General features: G+C 42.6%; 1 protein-coding gene across 7 annotated transcripts in view; it reads left to right on the top strand.

Annotated features, from left to right (window-relative positions):
* Positions 1–21,962, top strand: part of RABGAP1 (RAB GTPase activating protein 1) — a 174,721-nt gene extending 152,759 nt beyond the window's left edge. For all 7 annotated transcript variants that reach the window (XM_055271164.2, XM_055271165.2, XM_063635987.1 and 4 more), the window contains 7 exons: positions 5,875–5,967; positions 6,399–6,509; positions 14,875–14,979; positions 15,852–15,935; positions 16,615–16,686; positions 18,670–18,867; positions 20,194–21,962. In XM_055271164.2, the coding sequence (XP_055127139.1) occupies positions 5,875–5,967; positions 6,399–6,509; positions 14,875–14,979; positions 15,852–15,935; positions 16,615–16,686; positions 18,670–18,867; positions 20,194–20,316 (786 nt within the window). In that variant the 3' untranslated portion in view covers positions 20,317–21,962. The remainder of the gene's footprint in view (positions 1–5,874; positions 5,968–6,398; positions 6,510–14,874; positions 14,980–15,851; positions 15,936–16,614; positions 16,687–18,669; positions 18,868–20,193) is intronic.
* The last annotated feature ends 1,932 nt before the right edge of the window (positions 21,963–23,894 follow it).

Raw genomic sequence — 23,894 nt, 5'->3', positions numbered from 1 at the left:
GAGATAAATAAGAAACAGGAATCACCCCCAACTTGCATTCTTATGCTGGCATTGCCACTTAACACTGGGTCCTTAACTTTGGACAAGTCACCTATCTATGATACGGTATGATGTGAGCCATCTGTGATATGATAAGTATCACCTGTGATGTGATCTATGATGAGGAAATAAGACCTAGATAGATAGGTCTAGGTCTTACTTCCTCACCAGTAAAATGAGGGAGATAATCCCTGCTCCACTCATCTCAGTAAGTTGCTTTGAGAAGTAAATAAAATAGTAGATATGTAGGCATCTTGTTATCTTGAAAGTCCTGAGTAAATCTCAGGTTCTTTTTATCAGTAACTGAAAATCAGTCCCTGTCCCGAGCATTAAACAGGAAGATAGACTTGTGTCAGATTTCTTTATTTAGCTTTCTGATAGTCCTACCACAGGAAGCAATGAAGACTTTGGAGTCAGGATCTCCTCAATGTACCAGACTCTTTCTTACCCCCCACCATCTACCCACTCACCCAACAACATGCTTCTCTCTCGCCATGCAGAGCTACTAATAGTTCAACCTCCCACCTCACTGGACTCCCTATGACTCCAGCTCAGCAGAGATTCTGATTTTTGCAACACTTTTTTAAGCCAAACTTCGAAAGCAGCTCCACTTCCAATGGTAGCCTGTTTCATGCTTTTCTGTGTTAAATTGACTTTGTTTAAAATGGCTCTTTGTTTGCAGCACATGTTCAGAGTTGTAGCTGTGTCTCTTGAGTCAAGACAAGATGCCAGGTAATAACGACAAATAGTAGCTAAAATTTATTGAAAATACTTTACTGTGTGCTAGGAACTTTTCTGAGGACTTTATATATATTTTATGTTTTTTGATCTTCATAACAATAGTCTTCATAAGGACTGTTACGATTTTTACAGATGAGGAAATAGAGGCTTAAGATTAGGCAGCTTGGCCTTGGTCACACAGTAAGTCATTGGCAGAGCCAGGACTCCAGCCTTGGTCCATTCCACCTGCACAGCCCGAGCTCTTAGTGGGCAGGTTGTACCACATCACACCTGCCCAGGTGAGCAGCCACTCTCACTCTTTCTCCATTCGTGATGCCCTTGCCGTCACTGTCTGTTCCAGGGGCTGATCAGAGACCAGCTTCCCCAGGGCAAGTGCCATAGATTTTAAGAAAGCACATTATCCAGTTCCTGTGACAGACTAATGACAAGTGAGTGACCAAAGGAGAGAGGTTTTGGACTGAATTTGTGCTTCTATCAAAATAACAAACTGGCATGTATCAAGTCTGTTCCTTCTCTCTAATTTAAGGTTTCTTAACCTGGGACAATGGACAGGCCTCAGGGGGCGCATGAGCCCTCTGAAATGGTGTGTAGAATGTTTTGATTGTGAAGGGAGAGGGGAAGTTGGCTTCTGTGCACTCTATTGGAGAGGAACCATGGCTCTCAGGAGACTTTCAACGTAGTGCTATTTCTAACGGTGTTAAGAACCCCTGTGCTAATACAGTGGGGTATAAGGTTGGTTTTACCAACAAACCCAATCTTATCCTAAGTATTTGTTAGGCTTCTTTTCCCCCCACAAAGTGTATTTAAACAGAACAAAGATTGAATTTCAAATTTAATTTTCTCCGAGGGCAAAAATACCTCTATGTGAAGCTGTGATTTCCAAAGCCTTCTGATAGGAATCAGTGAACAGCGGGTATGATTCAGAGCTCTGAGTCTAAATCCATAGCTTCCCTTGCTTCCCGAATTCAATTAAAAGTTAAAAGTAAGAGAGAGAAAAAATGAGTCTTGGACTTCTAAGTCTCTGTTCATTAAGTATTTTCATGCTTATTGTGTGAAACGCATTAGGAATTTCACAATGAATAGGACTTCCTGCCCTCATGGAGTTTGTACGTTGGCACCTTTATATATCTTTGTATTGCTAATGCCACTGCACATAGTAATGCTTAACTATTGGTTAAATAAATGTCCCTACTGCATCTTTATTAAGGTAAAAAGGAAGCCTTTGGCTTTGATTTGTTTAACATCCTATTTTTATGAGTCCCAATTACTTTCCAAGCATTGAGCACTGGAGATACAATAGTAAGTATAACAGATATGGCCTGTCTCCTGGTGGGAAGACAGACAATTAAGTAGAAACCTACGTAATCGTGAGCTTGGATTGGTGCCATGGATGAATTGACTTGATGCTGTAAGAATGTTATATAACTGAAAGAACTGGCCTGACAGGACGAGAGTATGAGGGAAGGTTTGCTAAAGAAGAGGTGTTGGAACTGTAATCCCAAAAGTGAATAGGAGTGAGCCAGGTATGAGGTTGTCCAGGCAGAAGGAACATGCTTGCGTTGTATGTCCACTTTGGTTGCCATTTCCATTCAGAAGAAAAGTCAATGCAAGGAAAAGAGAGTCCTTTCTCAGTAATTCAGCAAGCATTTCTGGGTACTCGCTATGCATGAACAGGGGACAACAATGAGTGAGAGACAGTTCTGGCCTGGAGAAGACATTCATAATGTCACAGGCAGGCTGGGAGGTGCTGGCCTCTGCCAGATATGGCCTCAAAAGGAGGCTTAAAATGTCCCTGCTGCTGCTGGCACCTTCTGGTTCCCCATTCGGGTTTCAGGCATCAGTCTTTTTCTTGGAATTGGTGCCTCAGAGGCAGCCTAAACTAGTTGGGTTTGGTATGCAGCCACCCATGTGGCAAAAGTCAGCATCATCCGTGAACCCATGAGAAGCTATGGTGTTTTTATTGATTTTGTGTTCGTGGTGAGTGTTTAAGGGAGAGAGGGAGGGTGGGAGGGAGAAAGAGAGAGACTGAGAAGAGGTGAGGGTGAAGACTGGGAAAAGACTGAGCTGGTGAAGAAGTCAGGACTCTGGACCAGCAAAGTCTGTGAAGACAGCAGAGCTTTGTGTACACCCATTCCTGAGAGGTGACCCCTGAGGAGTGATTCGGAAGTAAATGAAGACCATCAGCTAGAGAAACAAGCAGAGCTCTTAGAGAAACCCGGTATAATTATGAAAATGATACTTAAACAGCATTCTGTTTTTCCTAATTATAAAAATAATTCATACTCAGTGCAGAATACTTGGAAGTCATGGGAAAAATGAAAAGAAACACCCATATCCTATCATGAGAATGTAAGAAGCAAATGAGATGTTGGTCCGTGTAAAGGTTCTGTTATTTACCAGGTACTTATCACACACCAACTCTTGTTATATATGATACTGAGGGAGAATCAACCCTATTACTATGAGGGTGAGGCAGCTATAATAAGGGTTAATGAAACATAGAAGACATTGTTTTGTAATTAGCCTCTTAAAACATATATCTATGGGGGAAAATGTTAATTCTTCCTTACCCCAGCAAGAGAATGAAAAGTTGAAGAATCTTGAAGATTTGTGAAAATGTTTTACAGGATTTGGTATCAATTCGTTTTTTTTAAATAAAGTGCCATGGGAGCCTCATAACCACTGCCCTTCCTCTCATTTATTCAGAATGCAAAAGCACTGGGAATGAAGTGTTTGCTGTTCACAGCCACATTTATTTTCTCTTCCACTACTATTGATCTGTTAGGATTGTCTATACACTTACTGATTGCATAGACATTTTATTTAGGTGCTTTTTTTGTGAGTCCCTTAGGTACACAATAAAAGTTTACCCTAGCATTGGCCCTAAACTGCAGAAGATCTCAGCTTAAAGATGTCTTGCTCCAGTTTGTGGCCTCACCCCAGGTGTTGAGTGAGCATCTTTCTATAGAGGTCAGCTGGAGCAGAATGCTGTCTTCCTGGCTGCCTAACCTTGGGCAGCAGCCAGACTCCAGGAATAGAGCTGTGATTGAGGCAGACCTGCAAACAGCCTGACTAGGGGAGGTGTCCACAGTCAATGGGAGAGGAACACACTCTCCCACTGAGAGCATCTGGAGACACTGACACCAACACGCAGCAAACATGGGCCTATCCTGTCCCCTTTCTAGGTCTTATTTCTTCATCTGTAAAATAAGAAAGTTAGAGTGGAGTAGATCTGAGAGTCCTAGTTACCTGAACCTGGGGACTAACAGGCAGATTTCCGTGTCAGCACTTTAGTGCTGATTACTGAAGCTTCAGGAAGGGATGACCATTAGTTTTATATTCTTTTTTTTTTTTTTTAATTATTTAGATGGGGTCTCGCTCTTGTCACCCAGATTGGGACACAGTGGTGCAGTCTTGGCTTGGCTCACTCCATTCTCAACCTCCTGGGCTCAAGTGATCCTCCCACCTCAGCCTCCAGAGTAGGTGGGACTACAGGCACATGCCACCATACCTGGCCAATTTTTATATTTTTTTCTAGAGACAGTCTTGCCGTGTTTCCCAGGCTGGTTTCAAACTCCTGGCCTCAAGTGATCCTTCTGCCTTGGCCTCCCAAAGTGCTGAGATTACAGGTGTGAGCCACTGCACGCAGCCATAATCAGTCTTTAAATCGCACACATCTTTTTTTTTTTAATCACTTTTCTATTATATCTCATAATTTTTGAACATGTAATTTAAAAAAATGCCATAGGGAATGGCTAGCTGTTCAGAGGAAGGAAAGATAGTCACCCAGCCTGGGCAACATAGCAAAACTCCATCCCTACAAAAAATCAAAATCAGCCAGGTGTGGTGTCGTGTGCCTGTAGTCCTAGCTCCTTGGGAGGCTGGGGTGGGAGGATCAACTTGCCACAGGATGTCAAGGCTGCAGTGAGCTGAGATCACACTACTGCACTCCAGCTTGGGTGATAGAGACCCTGTCTCAAAGAGGAAAAAAAAAGGCAGTTGTATCTTGAAGGCAGCTTCCTCAAAGAGGAAAAAAAAAAGGCAGTTGCATCTTGTTGCCCTTGGTTATAGTTTAGCTTGAAGAAGGAGACAGAGCCAACCAGTAAAGAGGGGGAAAGCCTGTTATGTAGAAGGAAAGCCAAGAGAATGAAGGGAGAAAAGATTTTCTAGAAGAAAGCAGAGAAGATAGGTCATGTTAAAGCATGAAAGTCAGGGAGTTTTGAAGTTTAGCTGGGGAGATGTAAGACCACTGGACAGAGGAAAAAGACACCACTGGTGACCTTCAAGGGGGTTCTTTCATAGAGTAGTCAGAGCAAAGGCCTGGCTTACATTAAGGAGGGGCAGGTCTTGAAGCAACGGAGGTGAAGATAAAGGCCTGTGGTTTGCAATGGTGGGTAAGAAAAGGCTTGAGAGAAAGAGAACAATAATCTGATGGGGTGACAGGGCATCTAAGCAGAGTAGTCAGCAGAGCTGTGTTTTTAAGGGTAGAGATAACTGTCTATTTGAAAGCAGCACAGAAGGAGGTAGGAGAGAGGAAAGGGAGGGAATAGAGAGGTGCTAGTATAGTGAGGACTTCGGATGGAGTCCAACTGCCAGGGCTCAAATCCCAGATCTCCGAGTCCCTTATTGTGTGACTTTGGTCAAGTTATATAACCAACCTCCTTATACCTCAGTTAACTTGCCTATAAGATGAGGATGAGAATAGCACACCTCGTAGAGGTGCTGTGAGGTCACAGATTTAAAGGATTTAGCAGCAGCACTGGTATATGCTAAATAAAATGGTGGCATTATTATTATTAGGGACAAATAGGACCCAGAACTTGTAGGAGGAGCCATCTGTAGGGTGTTCATTCTAATACTGTCAGTTAAAGCCTTAGGAACCAAACATCTCCAACAGAACTCTAAACGCATTGAGAATTTGGGGTCCTGGTCTTATACCCTACTCTGATGATTTCCCTCCAAAAAATTAGGAAATACCACGTCCATAATGACTGAGATTGCTCAGGCCACCGGAAGTCTTGGTCTTCAGTGCAGGCACTGAAGCACCCACTACTTTCCAATACTTCTTAATTTACCCTATGATTTATCCTACAGATTAGTCAGAAGAAGTTGAAAAAATACGAGAAAGAATATCACACCATGAGGGAACAGCAGGCCCAGCAAGAAGACCCCATCGAGCGATTTGAGGTTTGTTTGCTTGCGGCCTATGTGTGAGGAGCTCCCAGGCTTTCATTTCATATGAATGTGCCTGTAACTAGCTTTATTGAGTCCTTTTTAAAATTCAGTTCCTCTGTAGGTTCAGGTTTTAGTTTTGAGTTTGCAAATTAGCAAGCAAGATCTGTTTTTGCTTCAAACCAGCTGCCTGGTTTGTTACAGTTCAGTGGCTTTTCGTCACAGTTAACAAATAGTAGCTGCTTGACAAGGTCACTTGAATCAGTTAAGTATTTCTTTATGGAGCTAGAAAATAAGAAATTGTTGATTTGGAAACACATCAGGTCCAGCCATTTCTCTTATTGTTTCCATAGGACTTAGAAATTTATTTTGAGGTTTAGCCCTGAGAAATTTTCATTTCCATCTGATTTTTATGTGTCTGTAACTGGTTTCTTTCTACCCTTCAGCGGGAGAATAGGCGTCTACAAGAAGCTAACATGAGGTTGGAACAGGAAAATGATGACTTAGCCCATGAGCTGGTGACCAGCAAGATTGCACTACGGAAGGACCTGGATAACGTAAGTCCAATGGGTCTGAAGGGAAAGATCGCACTGAGACACTTGACTTTCCCTCCAAGAGAAATCCTGGAATTTTAGTGATTGTTATTCTAGCCACCTGTAAAGTTTCCCTCTTGTGATACAACTTGCTTGTCAGTGTCACTTCCCTCCTTTCAGGAATTATCTGTTGTCTCACAAAGCCCTCCTTACCACATTCTTTTCTCATTGTGCACATGATCCTTGAGCTTCTTTCCCAAACATTTGATTAAGAGACCTTGTGGCTAATTCTTATATTACTGTAATTGGCAGGAGCATTTAATCATTATAATTACCTTAACCTCCCCCCTCAGACAAGAAGAGATTTTGTTATCCTACATATTTCGTGCCTGTTGAAAAAGCATTGCCAGTTGGAATGCAGCTCAGTACCTCAGCAACTTGCAGTTTCATCAGGAGTTTCTGTTGACAGATGTTTCATTTTTCTTTGTTTCTCCTAATCTTAACAATTTTGGAGTGATGTCTTTCCTGGCAGAAACCCTTTTCTATTTTCTGTACTGCAAACTAACCTTAGAAGAAATGGTATCATCTCTCGATTATGGTTTAGGTCAGAAGTTGGCAAACATTTTCTGTAAAGGAATGGATAATAAGTGTTTGAGGCTTGTGGCCCTACAGTCTCCATTGCTATTACTTAGCAAAAGTAGACATAGATGATATGCAAATGAATGAGCATTGCTATGTTCCAATTAAAAGCTTTATTTACAAAAACAGGTGACAGGCTGGATTTGGCCCTTGGACTGTAGTTTGCCAACCCTTTAGGTTTCCCTGCCAGGCTCCTAGGATTACCTTTCTGCTCATTGGTTTCCTAAAGTTCCAGGGATGGGTTCAGGCTGTTGAGGATTTTTACAGGGGTCTTACATTATATGCACTGAAATAGGGTCCATGAATTTCAGGATGTCCTTGACATCCATCAGAAGCTTACAAAAATTTTGTGTACTCATTCATTTCCTTGAAAGGCTATGCTTTCGTTTAGTCCTCCTAGGTGGAAAGACTATGGTTTCATCACATTCTCAAAGTGGTTAACAGGTGAGACAGAGACCACAGTATCTACCCGTTCAGAAAATGTAGGATAGACCTGGATTCTAATGCTAGCTACTTTACTTTCAGCTCACCTTGGACACCTTATAAAATGAGGGGTGGTAGAATAATAGCTATGTCACAAGGTATAGAGAGAATTACATAATTAGATGTATATGAAAGCATCATTAAACAAAAAAATCAGGCACAGGCAATGTTAGCTCCCTCTGCTTGTCTGCTTGTCATCTACAAATAACTGAATTTAACAGGGCAGGGAGAATGTTTCAAGGTCATTAGCCCTCAATGACCAGAACCTGAGCTCTCTTGACAGCTTTTTGGCTTACCACAGTCTGCTCATCAGGGTTGAGTTTCCTCCTTACGGTGCAAATTCCCAGCATATCCTCTGTTCCTCTTTGTAGAAACACTATATGGGTCATTCTCTCCCTGTTCGGGTATTTCTGCCTAGTGAGTGGAGGGAGGCAGGTGTACATGGAGCAGGGACTACTGAAGCAGGGTCAGAGGTGTGCGCCCAACACAGCCCTCATAGCAGCCGTGGGTCATGCAGAAAGGAGGAAAAAAAGGAAAAGAAAAAAATATGGGTCTTGAAAAGGAGCTTTTGTGTCCTACAGTGAAATTAAGAGGCAGCTTAGGCTAAAATTCCAGGTGGATTTTTAGTTTGAGCTGTTGCATTTTCCAGTCTAACAGGCCCAGTATTAACAGTGACACCCACTAGTGAGTCATAGACTACTTATGTTCTTAAAACCTGCCCCTAAACAGTATAAACCCTTTTTCAAGTCGTCTTATCCTGAGACAGTAGTCAGAGAACTAGGTTTCATTCCTGATATTAGGAGTGCAAAATAATAAGAATTATAATATGACATCCCATTTACTGATGATTTGTGGTGCCAGGCACTATGATAAGCATTTTACTAAACTTTGATCTCTCTTACCCTTACCTCAGCCTTGAGAGAACAGTAATGTAAGTTCCATTTATGGATGAGGATTTTTTTTTTTAACAGCTATAAAACTTGAGATTCAGTTGAAGGTACCCAGGAAGAAGCAGAGCTAGGCCCATGGAACTGGAATGCCCAGGCTTTTTTTTTTTTTTTTTTTTACAGTGCCAGCCTGTTTCCACAGTAAATATGGGACAAGGAGCTATGAATCGATGTCATAACCATATCAAAAACATGAGGACCAGGGATTGTGACATAAAAGCTAACATTTCTTGAGCACTTACCAAGTGCTAGGCACTGTTCTAAGTGCTTTCTATATATTATCAAATCCTCAGAGTAGCCCGTGTTGTAGAAGGGATATAATTATGATCCCCATTTTACTGATGAGGAAACTGAAGCAAAAAGAGGTTAAATATCCCACACAGATCACCCAGCTAGTGGCCAAGCCCTCAAATTGAAGGCCTGACACCAGAACTCACCCTCCTAAGCAGGCGGCAGGGCAGGGTCCCTGCTGATGGCAAGGCTCGGGAGCGTCACACCAGGGCCCATCCTGCAGTCATCTAAAATGCTGCAGACACACCTTTCCCACACTCACTTTCCCTCCCCAAGTTAGACTTCTCTCTATAGTTTCTTCTGAATCGTCACTGAAAATCAGCTAGATTCTTCCTCACTGAAGGGAGGAATGTGGGGCCCTTTCATTAGCTTTTTACTTTAGGGACTTAGGTTTTTGAAAGAACATCATTCCTTTGAGCTCCTTCCTTCCTGCATCTCAGAAAAGCTCTGGTGTGAGGCTTTAAAATTTCCAGAGCCCTCTTGTATTTTTGGTTGATTATACACCACTTTTGTTATTCATCACCTGTCACTTTCGCTGTTCTTCACACAGCAGCTGTGGAGAAATTCCATGTCAGCCACTTAATTCCTAGGTGACCCCAATCAAGCTTTCTGTATGAAATGGGAGTAATGACTAGACCTGACACTGGTGCTAAAAGGATGAGGGGAACCTATGGAAGGTCCCTGCAGAGCTGATAGGACCATGTCCGAGTCCCCTCTAGCAGGGTCACTCCTCTGTGTTAAGACAGACGTGAGAGTGAAGAAAACTTGCTGGTGAGCTCACCTGCTGTCCAGCAGGATGTGAACTCTGGCTCGGCTCCTTATTAAGTTATTGTGACATTTTGCAGATTGCTGAACTTGCCCCATTGAGTTAGCTTGGCCACTTTATTAAAAATCAATTGACCCTAAATTTGCGGGTTCACTTCTTGATTCTGTCTGCTCCATCTATTTCTGTGTCTGTCCTTAAGCCAGTACCACACTGTCTTGCTTACTGTAGCTTTATAATAAATCTTAAAATCAGTTCATGTGAGTTCTCTGACTTTGTTGTTCTTTGCATTTCTGTATCAGTGTTAGAATCAGCTTGTGAACGTCTAGAAGTAAAAGCCTCTGGCTTTTGAGTGAGGTTCATGGAATCTGTAAATCAATTTGGGGAGAATTGACATCTGAACAACAGTTGAGGCATTCAATCCAGAACATGTTAAAATTTTCCTTTATTAAGATCTTTTTCAGTTTCTCTCAGCAGCAGTGTTTTTTAGTGTTCAATTTACAAGACGTGCATGTTTTAATCTATTGTAAAGTGGTGTTGTTTTTTAAATTTCATTTTCCAGTTGTGTATTGCTAGTCTCTAGAGATGCAGTTGGTTTTTGTGTTGTGACCTTTTATCCTGTGACCTCGTAGAAACTCATTTGTTAGTCTGTCAGCTTTTTAAATATATTTTTTGGGATTTTCCACATATACAATCATATCATCTCTGAATACAGTTTTTCTTTCTTTCATATTTGTCTGCCTCTCTTTTTCTTGTCTCACTGCACTGACTAGCATCTTCAGAACAATGCTGAGTGGTGAGAGTGGACATCATTGCCTGGTTCTGGACATTAGCTGTAGGTTTTTCGTAGAGTAGGTTGAGGAAATAAATTCTCCTCTGTTCCTGTTTGCTGAGAGTTTTTGTCATGAATGGGTGTTGAATTTTGTCAAATGCTTTTCCTGTGTCTGTTGAGATAATCATTTGGTACTTCTCCTTAATTCTGTTAATATAGTGAAATAAATTCACTTTTCAGTGTAAACCAACCTTGCATTCCTAGGATAAACTCCAGTTGGGGTTTCTATTTTTTATTAAAGATTTTAATTCTTATTAAATATTTATATGTTCATAAGGAATATTTGTCTGGAGTTTTCTTTAATGTTTTTGTCTGGTTTTGTCATTGGTGAATGCTGGCCTCATAAAATGAAGTGAGAAGTGTTCCCTCTTGTTTTCTTGAGGACTTTGTATATGATGGTTCTTTGATTAAATCTTTAGTTCCCTAGTGAAGTCATGCAGACCTGAAATTTTCTTTGCAGGAAATTAATTGTGAATTCTTTTTCTTTTCTAGATATGGAGCTATGCAAATTTTCTAATTTTTTGTGTGTCTGTTTTTATAATTTGTGTCTTTCAAGTAATTTATCCATTTCATCTTAAGTATGTTGATATAAGGTTGTTTCTATTCTTTAATATTTATAAGATATGTAGAGATGTTTTATTTTCATTCCTGATGTACGTCATTTCTTTTTCTCACTTTTCCATAACCAACCTAGCTAGAAGTTTATCAATTGTGTTGATCTTTTCAAAAGCCAGCTTTAGCCTGGGCAACATGGCAAAAATTAGCTGGCTGTGGTGTCACATGCCTATATTCCCAGCTACATAGGAGGCTTAAGTGAGAGGATCACTTGAACCCGGGAGGCAGGGGCTGCAGTGAACCGAGATCACGCCACTGCACTCCAGCCTGGGTGACAGAGTGAAACCTTGTCTCAAAAAAAAAAAAAAAAAAAAAAAGCCAGCTATTGGTTTTATTGAGTTTTCTCTGTTGTCTTGTTTCATTGATTTCTGCTTTTACTTTCTTTGGGTTTCATTTGCTCTTTTTCTGGCTTCTTAAAGAGGAAGTTTGAATAACTCTGGACCTTTCTTCTTTTCTAAAATAAGCATTTAAAGTTATTAATCTCAGCCAGGCACAATGGCTCATGCCTGTAATCCCAGCACTTTGGAGGCCAAAGCAGGAAGATTGCTCGAGCCCAAGAGTTCAAGACCAGCCTGGGCAATATAGCAAGAATTTGTCTCTACAAAAAATTTTTGAAAAATAGCTGAGCATAGTGACACATGCCTGTAGTCCTAGCTGCTTGGGAGGCTGAGATGGGAGTATTGTTTGAGCCCAGGAGTTCAAGTTAACAGTGAGCTATGATCATACCACTGCATTTTAGCCTGGGCAACAGAATGTGACCCTGTGTCTTTGAAGAAAAAAAAATCAGAAATCTCCATGTAAGCACTCTTTTCAGCTGCATTCCACATACTCTGATGTGTTGTGCTTTTATTTTCATTCAGTTCTTGTGATTTATTCTTTCACTTATACAAGTTTATTAGTAGTATGTAATTTAATTTCCAACTATTGTTTTTCCCAGAAACTTTTCTGTTTATTTTTCACTTAATTCTGTTGTGATCAGAGATTATATCCTGCCTGATTTTAATCCTTTTAAAATATACCATTACTTATTTTATGGCTTATCATATAATCTGTTTGGGTGAATGTACCACATACACTTGGAAAGTATGTATGTTCTGTTGTGAGTGGAGTGTACTGTGTCAATTAGGCCAAATTGGTTGATAGTGTTCAAGTCTTATGTAGAACAACTTGATTTTCTCTGCTTGTTCTGTTGCTTCCTGAGAGAGCACAGTGGAAGTTTCTATGACTAATTGTGCATTTTTCTTTTTCCCCTTTTAGTTATATAGGGATTTGTTTCATGTAATTTGAATTTCTGCATACATTTTGGATTGTTACACCTTCAAAGGGTCACTCTTTTATCATTATGAAATGCCCCTCTTTGTCCTTGGTAATACCCTTTGTCCTGAAATCTACTTTATCTGATATTTCTATAGCCAGTCCAGTTTTCATGGTATTGTGTGGTATGTACATCTTTTTCCATCTGTTTACTTTTAACATGTCTGTGTCTTTATATTTAAAATGGGTTTTTGTTTTGTCCAAATGATAATTTGTTTTCTATTTGTCTTCTGCATTTGTTTTCTCTTTCTGTATTCTTTGGTTTAATTGGGTATTTTCAAGATTTCATTTTATCTCCTGTGTTGCCTGATAAGCTATTCTAGAGCTCCCTCTTCTCCAGAGCCCTGTCCCATGCCTTCCAGCCACCCTAACTTCCTGTCTCCTTAACCCTTTGAGGCTTTCATGCTCTGCTTGGAATCTAAGCAGAAAGTCAGGGTGAAAGTAGGACCTTGTTTGTTTTCTTCCTTCCAGAAACCTCAGTTCTGCATTTATTGTTCTCAGTGTTCGAAAATAGCTGTTTCATATATTCTATCCAGTTTTCTGTTTATAGTAGGAGGATAAACTTGGTCCCTGTTAATCCTTCGTGACTAGAAGTCTGAATGTGTTTATTATCACCAGATGCCCTCTCCTCATATGCTGATGTAAATAGAATGTGCAGTGGGTGTGGTGCCATTAGAGGACCCTGGTTGGGTCAGGCCAGTACCCTCTGTGCACCTTCCCATTGGCATGACTTTGAGAATCAGCTCTAGGAGTGGTGGCGCAAATGCCGGACTCAATGTCAGAAGACTTGGTTTCAGATTCCAGCTATGCCACATGCTAGTGACAGCTTGGGGAAATCACTTCCCCACCTAACTGCTTTATATAAACTGGGGAGTTGGGGTGGGCAGAGAAGATTGTTGAGTTAGAAGACACAGTTCATCAGCAGGCTCCTCCATACTCCTCAGAATCAGTCTTAGTATTAATCATCATCTACCAAGGTAGTGATGATGAGAAAAGGACAGAACATAAGTGTGTAGCACATGCTCCAGTGTAATGCTCAAAAGATGTTAACCGAGTCCAAGGGAGAGAGGATAGGTTGTTCTCTTGGTTAAAGTAAAATAGAATCTTTAACAGGACTTCATTCTCCTTACTAGTATATTTTCCCTGTTGTTTGATTCTCTTCATTTCGTTTTTTGGTTGCTTCTTGGGTTTGAGCTAGAGGAGATGATAAGCTACTCCCCATGAAGGACATAACTGCAGGGCCGCATTTAATTGCGTGCATTTGCAGTTTGCCAGTAATTAATGGCCTTTTGAATCTGCGTATCATGCCATTCTCAGTTCCTCCTTTTTTTTCCTCTCTCTTTTGAGACTGAGTCTCACACTGTTGCCCAGGCTGGAGTGCAATGGTGCGATCTCGGCTCACTGCAACCTCTGCCTCCTGGGTTCAAGCGATTTTGCTGCCCTAGCCTCCCGAGTAGCTGGGATTATAGGCGCCTGCCACCACGCCCGGCTAATTTTTTGTATATTTTTATTAGAGACAGGGTTTCAGTATGTTGGCCAGGCTGTTCTCAAATTCCTGACCTTGTGACCTGCCCACCTCAGCCTCCCAAAGTGCTGGGATTACAGGCATGAGCCACCGCGCCTGGCCCAGTTCCCCATTTAAGGGCCCAGCTCTCTGGAACCTGTTTCTTCCAAAGAAGATACAGGAAAGGAAGAAGAGTATAGTGCAAAACTCAGTGGCCCAGTTATACTACTTTAGGTGATGTCAGAATTTCAGGGAAATCCTATCCATATCAGGAGCCCAGCAGAGACCCTCTGTATTTAGTCCTTGAGTCTTCTCTCATATGGTGTAGTCAGTCCTTCAGTTATCCTTGGAGTGACCAGCACCAGGAACTCATATGTCAGGCAAAAGTATATCATTTTCACTAGGACTCACAGATACGCCCACTAGACCTTTTGCATGCTTTAGAAAAAGACTGGGGTGGAGAGTGGCCATTAAAGATAAGAAAAAGTGCCAGGAAAGGGGCAGCCTCCTTTATCAGGTAATAACAAGAGAAAAATGCCAGACGGGTTGGATGAAGCAGAGGAAACACAGTTTGGAGAAGAAAACCAGTTTATTAATAATAATAATGATGGCTACCTTTTATTGGTGTTTACTGTATTCCAGGCACTGTGCTGAATGCTTTTCTTGCCTTATCCCTCAGATGAAGAGCCGGAAGCTTAGAGAGGTTCTCAATGACTTGTCCAAGTGGCACATGGTCAGTGAACAATGGGCGATGAGCCCAGGCTGTCTGATGCCAAAGGCTAAGCTCCTAACTACTGCCCTGCACTACCTCTGAGCAAGAGACTGGGACAGGCACTTATGCATGACTCAATGAGTGTATTCTCATTGTGACCCTGGGGATATAATTTCCCCTCTCTGACTCAGAGTTTCCCCATCATCTTAAAATGGGATTATGCTAAGTAACGTAAACCCTTTGCAGTTCCCAATTCTTGTTTTGTGACAGCATATCTTAAATGTTTCAGGCTGAGGAAAAGGCAGATGCTTTGAATAAGGAGCTGCTGATGACCAAACAGAAGTTGATTGATGCAGAAGAAGAGAAAAGACGGCTGGAAGAAGAGTCTGCTCAGGTAAGGGAACTCTCCCACATTCCTCTGTCTTGCAAATGCTTGAGAACTGGGAGTTCAGCTGGTGGCTTCCTGTTGGCACTAGAAAACCTGGAGACATCTGGCTTCAGTTTCTCTCCAAAGACCTTTTTTCCTCCCCCTACTATGTAAAGTCCAATGGTTCCTAATTAAAGTCTAGGAGGAGACAGTGGGTTGAAGCCTATCCTTTGTTGGGGCAGGAGAATTTCTGTGTGTCGGCATTTGAGCATAACAAAGATGAGGGGGTAGAATTTCTGCAGAAGGAAAGCACACATCATATAATGCCTGGCTGTTTCCCTACTTGTCCTCTGCTGTCTCCCTCATAGAGCAAGCTTGGGAAATCATGTTCTGAGCCAGTGCTCCATAGTCATTGGAGACACAGACCTGCAGGCATGGGAAGAGCTCTGGGTGCTGTGCGCCCGGGAGCAGCCCCCTCCCCCGTCGCACCACGGTCCTCCAGGAGGCAGGACTGGCTGGGGTGAAAGACTGCAAAAAGCCCTTTCTACAGAAATCATGAGATGCTGAAAACCCGCAGTCCTCTTATGAGCTCTTTGGTTTGTGTCTGGTCTGTCAGTGAAAGTCCACAGGTTGGCTTGTACTGGCAGGGAAGACCTTCAGCAGAAGCCTCAATCTGAAACAGGGTCTGACGTTTTTGGTAGTTTTAACTGTTCTCTCCCTCTCCTGCATCAGGAACAGGGGATTAGTGCTGCCAAGATTGAAGGAAGAAAGTAGCTGAATTAGAGGACTTCCAGGGTTTGGTTCAGCAGTTTTTGGGAAGCCTAGCACTAAGCAGTTGGTGGCAGAACTTCCTTTATTTTTCTGTTAACATAGTCCCTTTTGCTTTTTTATGTGTGCAGTTAAAAGAAATGTGCCGTCGGGAACTCGACAAGGCAGAATCTGAGATTAAAAAAAACAGTTCTATAATTGGTGACTATAAGCAGGTAGGTTCCAGTACCCTGGGATTGGGCTGTGTAATCTGGGAGTCCGTAGTCTGGATAAAATGTATACCTGCCCCCCGCCCCCAAACCCAAATGCAAGCACTCTGGTTTCAGATCCTGGCTCTGCCCCTGCACTGACAAGTGGCTTCACTTATTCTCAGTTGCAAAAGAAGGAAAATCATCCCTGCCTGGGAAGGTTGTTACGAGGATTTAAAAAGACCATGTTTGTAGAGTGCATGGCAGTGCCCAGCACATAGTAGGTACTTAAAACCACAGTATGTTTTGGTATGTATTTCAGATTCAGAATTATGAACTTTTGTTTACGTGTAGTTTTAAACCGTTTATTTCCCTGACGGGTTGAGTTTTAAGAACATAACGGAATGGTCTTGTTCCCTCCTACACTAGGATCTCTTGCTGGCTCATGCGTCTGGCAGGTGTTCAGAAACCATTGGCCATTGAGTGTGGTGCTGCTTGGTTTTTGCAAGTCCTAGGCCAGTGAATGCAGAGGCGGCATAGCTAGAAGAACCCCTGCTTATCCATCAACTTCATATCCCCTCCTGAGCGGTAGCAGCCTATTTGCTACTATGTTAATTTCAATTTACATATTCCAGCTTCCACTACGGAATTTATGCAGATGATTACAATTGCTCAAGAGATTGTTGTTTTATATTTGTTTATTTAGATTTGTTCTCAGTTGAGTGAAAGATTGGAGAAGCAGCAGACAGCCAATAAGCTGGAAATTGAGAAAATTCGGGTAAGACTTCTCTTTATCTAAAAGATTTTATACCACCTACTTCATTTTATGGCTGTATAAACAGGTTTTGGGAGGAGGCAGTTGATTTCAAAAGTGAGAGAATCTAAGCAATAAGGCACCTGTCACAGGTCCTGGCTCAGTAGTTGACAACTAACACTACGCCTGTTTTCTCTGGAAGGGTGTACAGATGAAATCAAACAAGCTCTAGCTTTAGATCTCAAAGTGCAAGTGCCCCATGATTTCCAAATGTCTGTAAGGCAGTCGATGTCAGCAGTGTGATGCTGAGGAGAAGGAGTCATGCAAGTGATAGGTCTTGCTTGAGGTGGTGGGAGTGCAGAGGTCAGAATCATGTGCTGTGGCTTGTCACTCTCCAGTGTTGTTCTGAGTTCATGCCTTCTGCTGTAACACATCCAAGTACAATGAGGACCTTAGTTTATTTTTATTTTTTTTATTTTTAGAGACAGGGTCTCATTATGTTCCCAGGCTGGCCTTGAAATCCTGGGCTCAAGCGAAATCCCTACCTAGCCTGAGCTGCTGGACTCCAGGTGGGCACCATTGTGCCCAGTTTAGAACTTCAATTGTTTGATGTTTTGTTGGCAGCTTAGGAGTTTTTATAACGTGGTGCTTTCTTTAAGCTCTACCTGTATTGCAGTACTTGTCAGATTTTACTAAGATAAGCAATTTACTGAAAAGTGCCTCACTAACATATTTACAGCTCAGAGGACAGGAACTTGGGAAAGTTCTGTGCTCATGGCCATGTTTGCGCAAAGCAACATTATACCTAGAGCAGGATGACACTGGCCTTCGTCATAATTAATGTTTAACCAGATCTGTGTGTGTGTGTGTGTGTGTGTGTGTGTGTGTTTGAGACAGAGTCTTGCTGTGTCATCCAGGCTAGAGTGCAGTGGTGCCATCTTGGCTCACTCTAACCTCCGCCTCCCAGGTTCAAGCTATTCTCCTGCCTCACCTCCCAGCTAACTGGGATTACAGGCTTGTGCCACCACGCCAGCTAATTTTTGTGTTTTTAGTAGAGATAGGGTTTCACCATCTTGGCCAGGCTGGTCTCGAACTCCTGACCTCGTGATCCACCCGCCTTGGCCTCCCAAAGTGCTGGGATTACAGCTGTGAGCCACCGCGCCTGGCCAACCAGATCTGGTTTTTAAATAGAACTTATTTTCTGATTCTAAAACTTTAATATTCTTGCAGAAAATTTGGAAGAGTAAATAAGGGAAAAAAGCCCTTATGATACATTTTTCACATATAACATCTTTATTAACACTGTGGTGTGTATTCTTTCAGTCTTTGTTCAGTGTTTAACATCTAAAATTTCATTCATTCTGAGATAAGCATTTTTTTTCACATTTACATCTCTGAAAGTGGGATGTTTTATAATTGGCTTTTTGTGGTTTAATTGGCAGAATGTTTTCTGAAAGGAACATAAAATGACATTTCTTACAGTTAATGGCATCTTATTTTGATGAAATGTGGAATACATTTTATTTGTAATCATAGTTTATATACATTTTTGTGTTCTATTTCAACCAGCATGCATCCATTTTCCAATGTTATAAAAAGTTCCTCAAAAACCTTTTAGAGGCTGTGTACTTCCTTGTATAAATATAGCACGGTATATTTAATATTTAATTGTTTTTGAATAGTTTATCCCCCGCTTTTTTGCTTGTCTCCAATTCTACAGTGAAAATTTTTGTACATAAATTTTTATCTAGTTACGGCTTCATTTTTCATCCTGGGTTCCTAGAAGTGCGATTACTGTATCAAGACAATGATATTTTTATTATTTTTGGTGTATAATACCAAGCGGCTTTTCCAGTAGGTTATCTGCCAGTTTACAAAGAGCACAGGCTTTCAGAAACTGTAGTGCTCAACAGAGAAGCCGTCTCTTGGTGTCCCCCAAAGGAGATGCTCACACCATCCTAAAGGGCCAGTTCCTCTTCTTTCTTCACATCTCACATTCCATTTCAGCAAAAAGTGGATGACTGTGAGCGGTGCCGGGAATTTTTCAACAAAGAAGGGCGTGTAAAAGGCATAAGCTCAACCAAGGAGGTTTTAGATGAGGACACGGATGAAGAGAAAGAGACGCTCAAGAACCAGCTGAGAGAGATGGAGCTAGAACTGGCACAGACCAAACTCCAGCTGGTGGAGGCCGAGTGTAAGATACAGGTAACAGCAGCAGAGCTCAGAGACATGCCTGCGGGCTGGGTTTCCTGATGTGCACTAGAAACCCCAGAAATTATCTTTATGGTTTGGGGTTTTTCCCCACCTTTTAAACATTGGTCACAGTTGTCATGAGAAGAAATACAGGACTTGTTATTGGCCAGTGGATGTCTCATCAGTATTTGGCCTGTCTTGAGGATTTCCACTGTCATATTGAGAATGATACACAAAGCTTGGAATCTTTTGATGGGATGAGAAGACAGTGCTTTAGAAACACAGCTCTACCACTGAACTGTTTGACCTTGGGTTAGTAACCTCCCTACATCTCAGGTTTCTTATCTACAAATGGAAATGATGAGAGTCCCTATCTGATAGGTTGGTTTGTGGACTAAGTAAGATAGTGTGCACAAATGGCTTGGCAGAATGTCGGGGGCTTTATAAATGCAAGCTTTTGTTCTTCCAGTTCCCACCACTTAACTAGCTTTGTGACTGTGAATATACTACCTATCTGAGCCTCCTTTCCTGATGAAGAAGTTAGGGCTTGTTTTGGTCATCTTTATATGCATTGCTAGGTCCACCAGCACCACTAAACCCTAAGCACTGTTTATGGAGGGAACAAGTTCAGGATAAAAGCTTTAGGGCTGATTCTCCCTCATTGCACACATTCGCTGGGCATCTGCTCTTTGGCAGGCCCTGTTATAGGTCTGGGACTGCAAAGCTAAGGCCTGGTAGTGTGGCTACCCGGAATAATGAGGAAAGGCATCAACAAGGCAGCAGTAGCTGTGCTGTGATCAAAGAATGCACAGGGGTTGTAGCTACAGGAGAGAGAGAACAGTGGCAATTCCAGGCAGAGGGAGTGGAATGTTCAGCAGCACAAGGAGGAGAGTGGCTGCCCAGGAAGGAGCTTCAGGAGTTCTTTCCTTGCAGTAGGGGATGGAGGTGGCGCTAAGGCTGGAAGAGAGTGTGTGGATCCAGATTGTGAAGCATTTCAAATGCCATGCTAGGGAGTTTAAAGATTTTTGCCAAAATGAAATGATGTCATCAGAAGTAGAGCATTAGCTGTCTGCCTGGTGTGCATTAGGTGGACAGAAGAGGGAGACATAGAAAGTAGAAGACTGTTTTAATAAATAGACCAGGCAAGAAATTAGATCTTAACTAAAAGCTCCCAAATCTTTAGGCATTCCAGGCATTTCTATGCCAGTTTGAGACTGGGGGAATTTCCCGAGGCCTCTCCAGAGTAAATAGACTGCATTCTTGTCTTGGTTCTCCTCTGGGGAGCCAGTGTCATTGACAGTGAGCCCAGCATCCTCATGCGCACTGTTCCTCTTGCAGGACTTGGAGCACCATTTAGGGCTTGCCCTCAATGAGGTGCAGGCAGCCAAGAAGACGTGGTTTAACCGAACACTGAGCTCCATAAAGACAGCAACCGGGGTTCAAGGGAAAGAGACTTGCTGAGAGCAGCTGCCGCCTCCCGACACCTTCAGAAAACACGACACCTTTTGTTGCCTTCTTTGGCCAGATGTGTGATTCTGTGACTTGTCCCAGGACCAGAATGTACCTAAGTCAGATCCATAGACGCATGTTGGTAGGTCACTGGACCAGAGCTCGTGAAGCAGGCAACCTCTGGGGTAAGACTACTGATACTAACAGGCCTGCTAGCTCAGCTGATGCTTTGGACACTCTAGAAATCACTCCTCAGTGTGACCTCCCAGGCCTCTTCCCCGTGTAGGCCAACACCTCACCCAGCCTAAAGGCTGAGTTTACATGATCAGAGTTAGGGGATCCTTCAGTCTGTTGATTTTTTTTCTAAACCTTTTTTTTTTAAATATACATATTATATATATATTGTGAGGGTGGGGCAGGGGATCAGAAATTCAAATAATTCTTTTCTGCTTCAATGCCAGCAGAAGGTCCCCCAGATAGACATGGAGAGAGAAGCACTTTGTTTTAAATAGGAGGGTTTCATAGTTGCATCTGAAGCCACCTGGTTCTGTTAAACTGTATCATGTGCAGGTTTTGAGTTTGGCATTATTCATGTTTCTGATCAATTCTATGCAACTCTCATAGTTCCTGTTATTTTTTAGCATTAGCTGCCAAATGACTTCAAAAGGCCGGGGTGGGTGACTTGACTGTGAGACTGGATTATAACATGGACAAATCTTATTTTGCTTAATGTGTCGTGTGTGTGTGTATGTGTGCGTGTGTGCGTGCGTGTGTATGTATATATATATATATATATATATAAATATCTTTCCCAATATGCCCCGTTGACAGTGTTTAAATTCCAGACTAGGACTGCTGATCTGCACAATTTAATTATGTGGTTATTTGAGCACTTAATTTCACTCAAGGTTCATTGGGCTCTGCTCTCCTCCCTGCCATTACGAGAGCTGTGGACAGGGCTCCCTCACTTCAAGATTCCTAGTGTTTTTGCACAACAGGTTGTCCAAGCGAGAAAGACTGAGTGGCGTGTCTGTAAATGTCTGCGCAGGGTGCACATGCTGCGAGGTCTCCATCCTCCAGGCCTGTCCCTCCCAGATGGGCTGGGCCTTTGGGCCCTCCTCAGAGTATGCCTGGGTGCAAACCTCACTGTTCAGATGGGCTCTAAGTTCTCACTTCAAAGCTATGGAATGGAGATTTTAGCACCTTTAAAAAAAAAAACAACAACTTTGACTTAATTTATATAGCGATATGCTGACAGGCTGACACGCAGATGGTTTTATCCTCTTTTCTGCGTTTAGTGTTGAGGTGGCTGCTTACAAGAGGCACTGGTTTTGTATATAAAGACACTCGGGTTGTTTTGTAGCTCTTTTTCTTATTGGCTGTACTAGCGCTTGCTGAGGTTATCTGTAATAAGGGAGGTAATAAGTGGCAACCCCCTCCCCACCAACCATCCCCTTTGCTGCTTTCTGTGTCTTTTTTGTTCAGTTACCAAAATAGCTGTAAGCCTATCTAATGCTAGGTGTGTGGACATTGTGCTAAGGTAGTTTCAGTGTGTCAACTTTATGAACTGAAATATAAACCAGTAAAATTGTATTACTGTTTGTTTTGTTGGTTTTATTTTAACAGCATATTGATTAAATATTTTGGTACAAACAGCATTGCTTTGTAAAAACCAGTTTTGTCATCATGTACTCCTGTTGCCTCCCCTTCTTCCCTCATCCCCTGCGCACAGAAGCAGAGTCAGAGAAGACCACTGTGTGTGCTGTCAGAGAGGCATGTATGAGCGCGAGGCAGCCCCTCACCCACCTGTTGAGACGTATGGAGTGGTAGGGTGTGGCAGGCCACATGGGGCAAGAATGACTTTGATGCCTCTGTGTTTATGATGAACATTGCCCCTCTGAGAAATAGCGTGCTGTAGTGGCAGGGATGAGGGACACTTGGTGTTTTTGAGGCTTAAGGAAGCCTTATAGGAGGTAAGGGTCAAATTAGACCTTCAAAGGCAAAAGCATCTCACCAGGCAGAGATGGAAGAGGGAATTCCAGGGCCAAAATGTGCATGTGCAGGGGAAACAGCTGAAGAGTAGAAAGGCAGGCTGAGCACCTGGGGGGCCGGCTGTGGTCTGCTAAAAGCTTTAAAAGCAATGACATGGAGTTACCTTTTCAGAGCCTCTTTCTTCCCATTGCCTGTCCTCCACATCCCTGCACCATAGAGATGAGGCTCCCAGGCCTTCTGCTGCCCCTCTTCACCACCTCAATCCCCTTCTCCATAGCAGGAAGAAGACCGATGCTTCCCTTATCTTATGGTTCCCCCTTCCTGCTTGACCTGCCCTCTAGGACCCCACCTATGTCTAGCCTTTAAAGGGATGCAGGCTGAACAGACCATAGCTTCATGCCTGCAAGGATGGCTGGATGGATGGCTGGATAGACAGACAGACAGATAAATGTAGATTAGATAGATAAAATAGATAATTAGATGATAGATAAAATAGATAGGTTAGATAGATAAGATGGATAGATGATAGATAGATAGATAGATACAGATAGATAGGGATAGAGATACAGATTAGACAGAGAGCAGGTGGGCCCCAGCCCTGTATTTCTCCACTGCAAGGAAACTGGGAAAGTTCCTAGCATAGGGCTCAGCCCCTGGCAGGTACTCTTGCAGAAGCCAGGACTGTGGCTCCAGAGCACAGCTAGGTCCCTTTGATGCTCATAGGCTGCAGGCAGGAGGACATGTTTCTGGGATCCACATTGTGGATCAGCCTGCTCCATGCTTTTCCTGTCCCATGGCTTCCCTGTTGAGTAGTGCAGGGACTCAGCAGAATCCTCATCTCTGCAGCTGCGTACTGGCCCAAGAAAAGGAGTCCACATACTATTCAGTCTTGGCACACAGGCCTCAAACGACTCAGATGAGGGTCCTGCTTTTGGGGAGGTCCCCTGGTTATGTTGAGGCTGAGATTTAGAATAATAATAGTGACACCATATGGTAAGTCGTGTACAGGTGCATGGGATCCTGTGGGAAGGTTACGTATAAATGCAGGAGGGACAAAGTGGTAGTGACAGTTGTGACTGACAACTAAGGGACTTGCTAGCTAGGCAGAGGAGCAGCAAGAGGACAGCGGCATTTAGGTGGGAAGAATAGTAGTAAAGTCGACTTGAGGTGGGGTGCTGAGAGATGAAACTGGGTAATAATTAGGTTGCGGCCATGCCAGGGAGTTTGGAGCTGATGAGGAGTCACTGGAGAGTTTTAACCCATTCATGCCAGAGGTTACAAAGTTTTTTGTGTGAAAAATCAGACCTTGGCAATGACCTTGAGCAGTAGGCTATAAGTAACTCCCACAAGCTTAGCGTTCCAATAATGGAATACTAGGCATAAATGGGTTAAGCTAACTTGCACTTTGAGCAGTTCCCTGCTGATCCTTTAGGAAGAAAAATCGGGAGGAGAAGAAATTAAGGGCGTGAGCAGAGGTGACAGATGACAGAATAAGGAATGGAGAACGGAGTCAGTGAAATTTAGTGAGAGTGACGACACACCAGGAAGATAAATTTAGCTGTCAGGGTATAGATTTGAAATAGTCTGGGACTTGCAGG

The sequence above is a fragment of the Symphalangus syndactylus genome, chromosome 3 (genome assembly GCF_028878055.3).
Source record: "Symphalangus syndactylus isolate Jambi chromosome 3, NHGRI_mSymSyn1-v2.1_pri, whole genome shotgun sequence".
Taxonomy (NCBI): domain Eukaryota; kingdom Metazoa; phylum Chordata; class Mammalia; order Primates; family Hylobatidae; genus Symphalangus; species Symphalangus syndactylus.
This window is presented reverse-complemented; position numbering and strand designations above follow the sequence as displayed.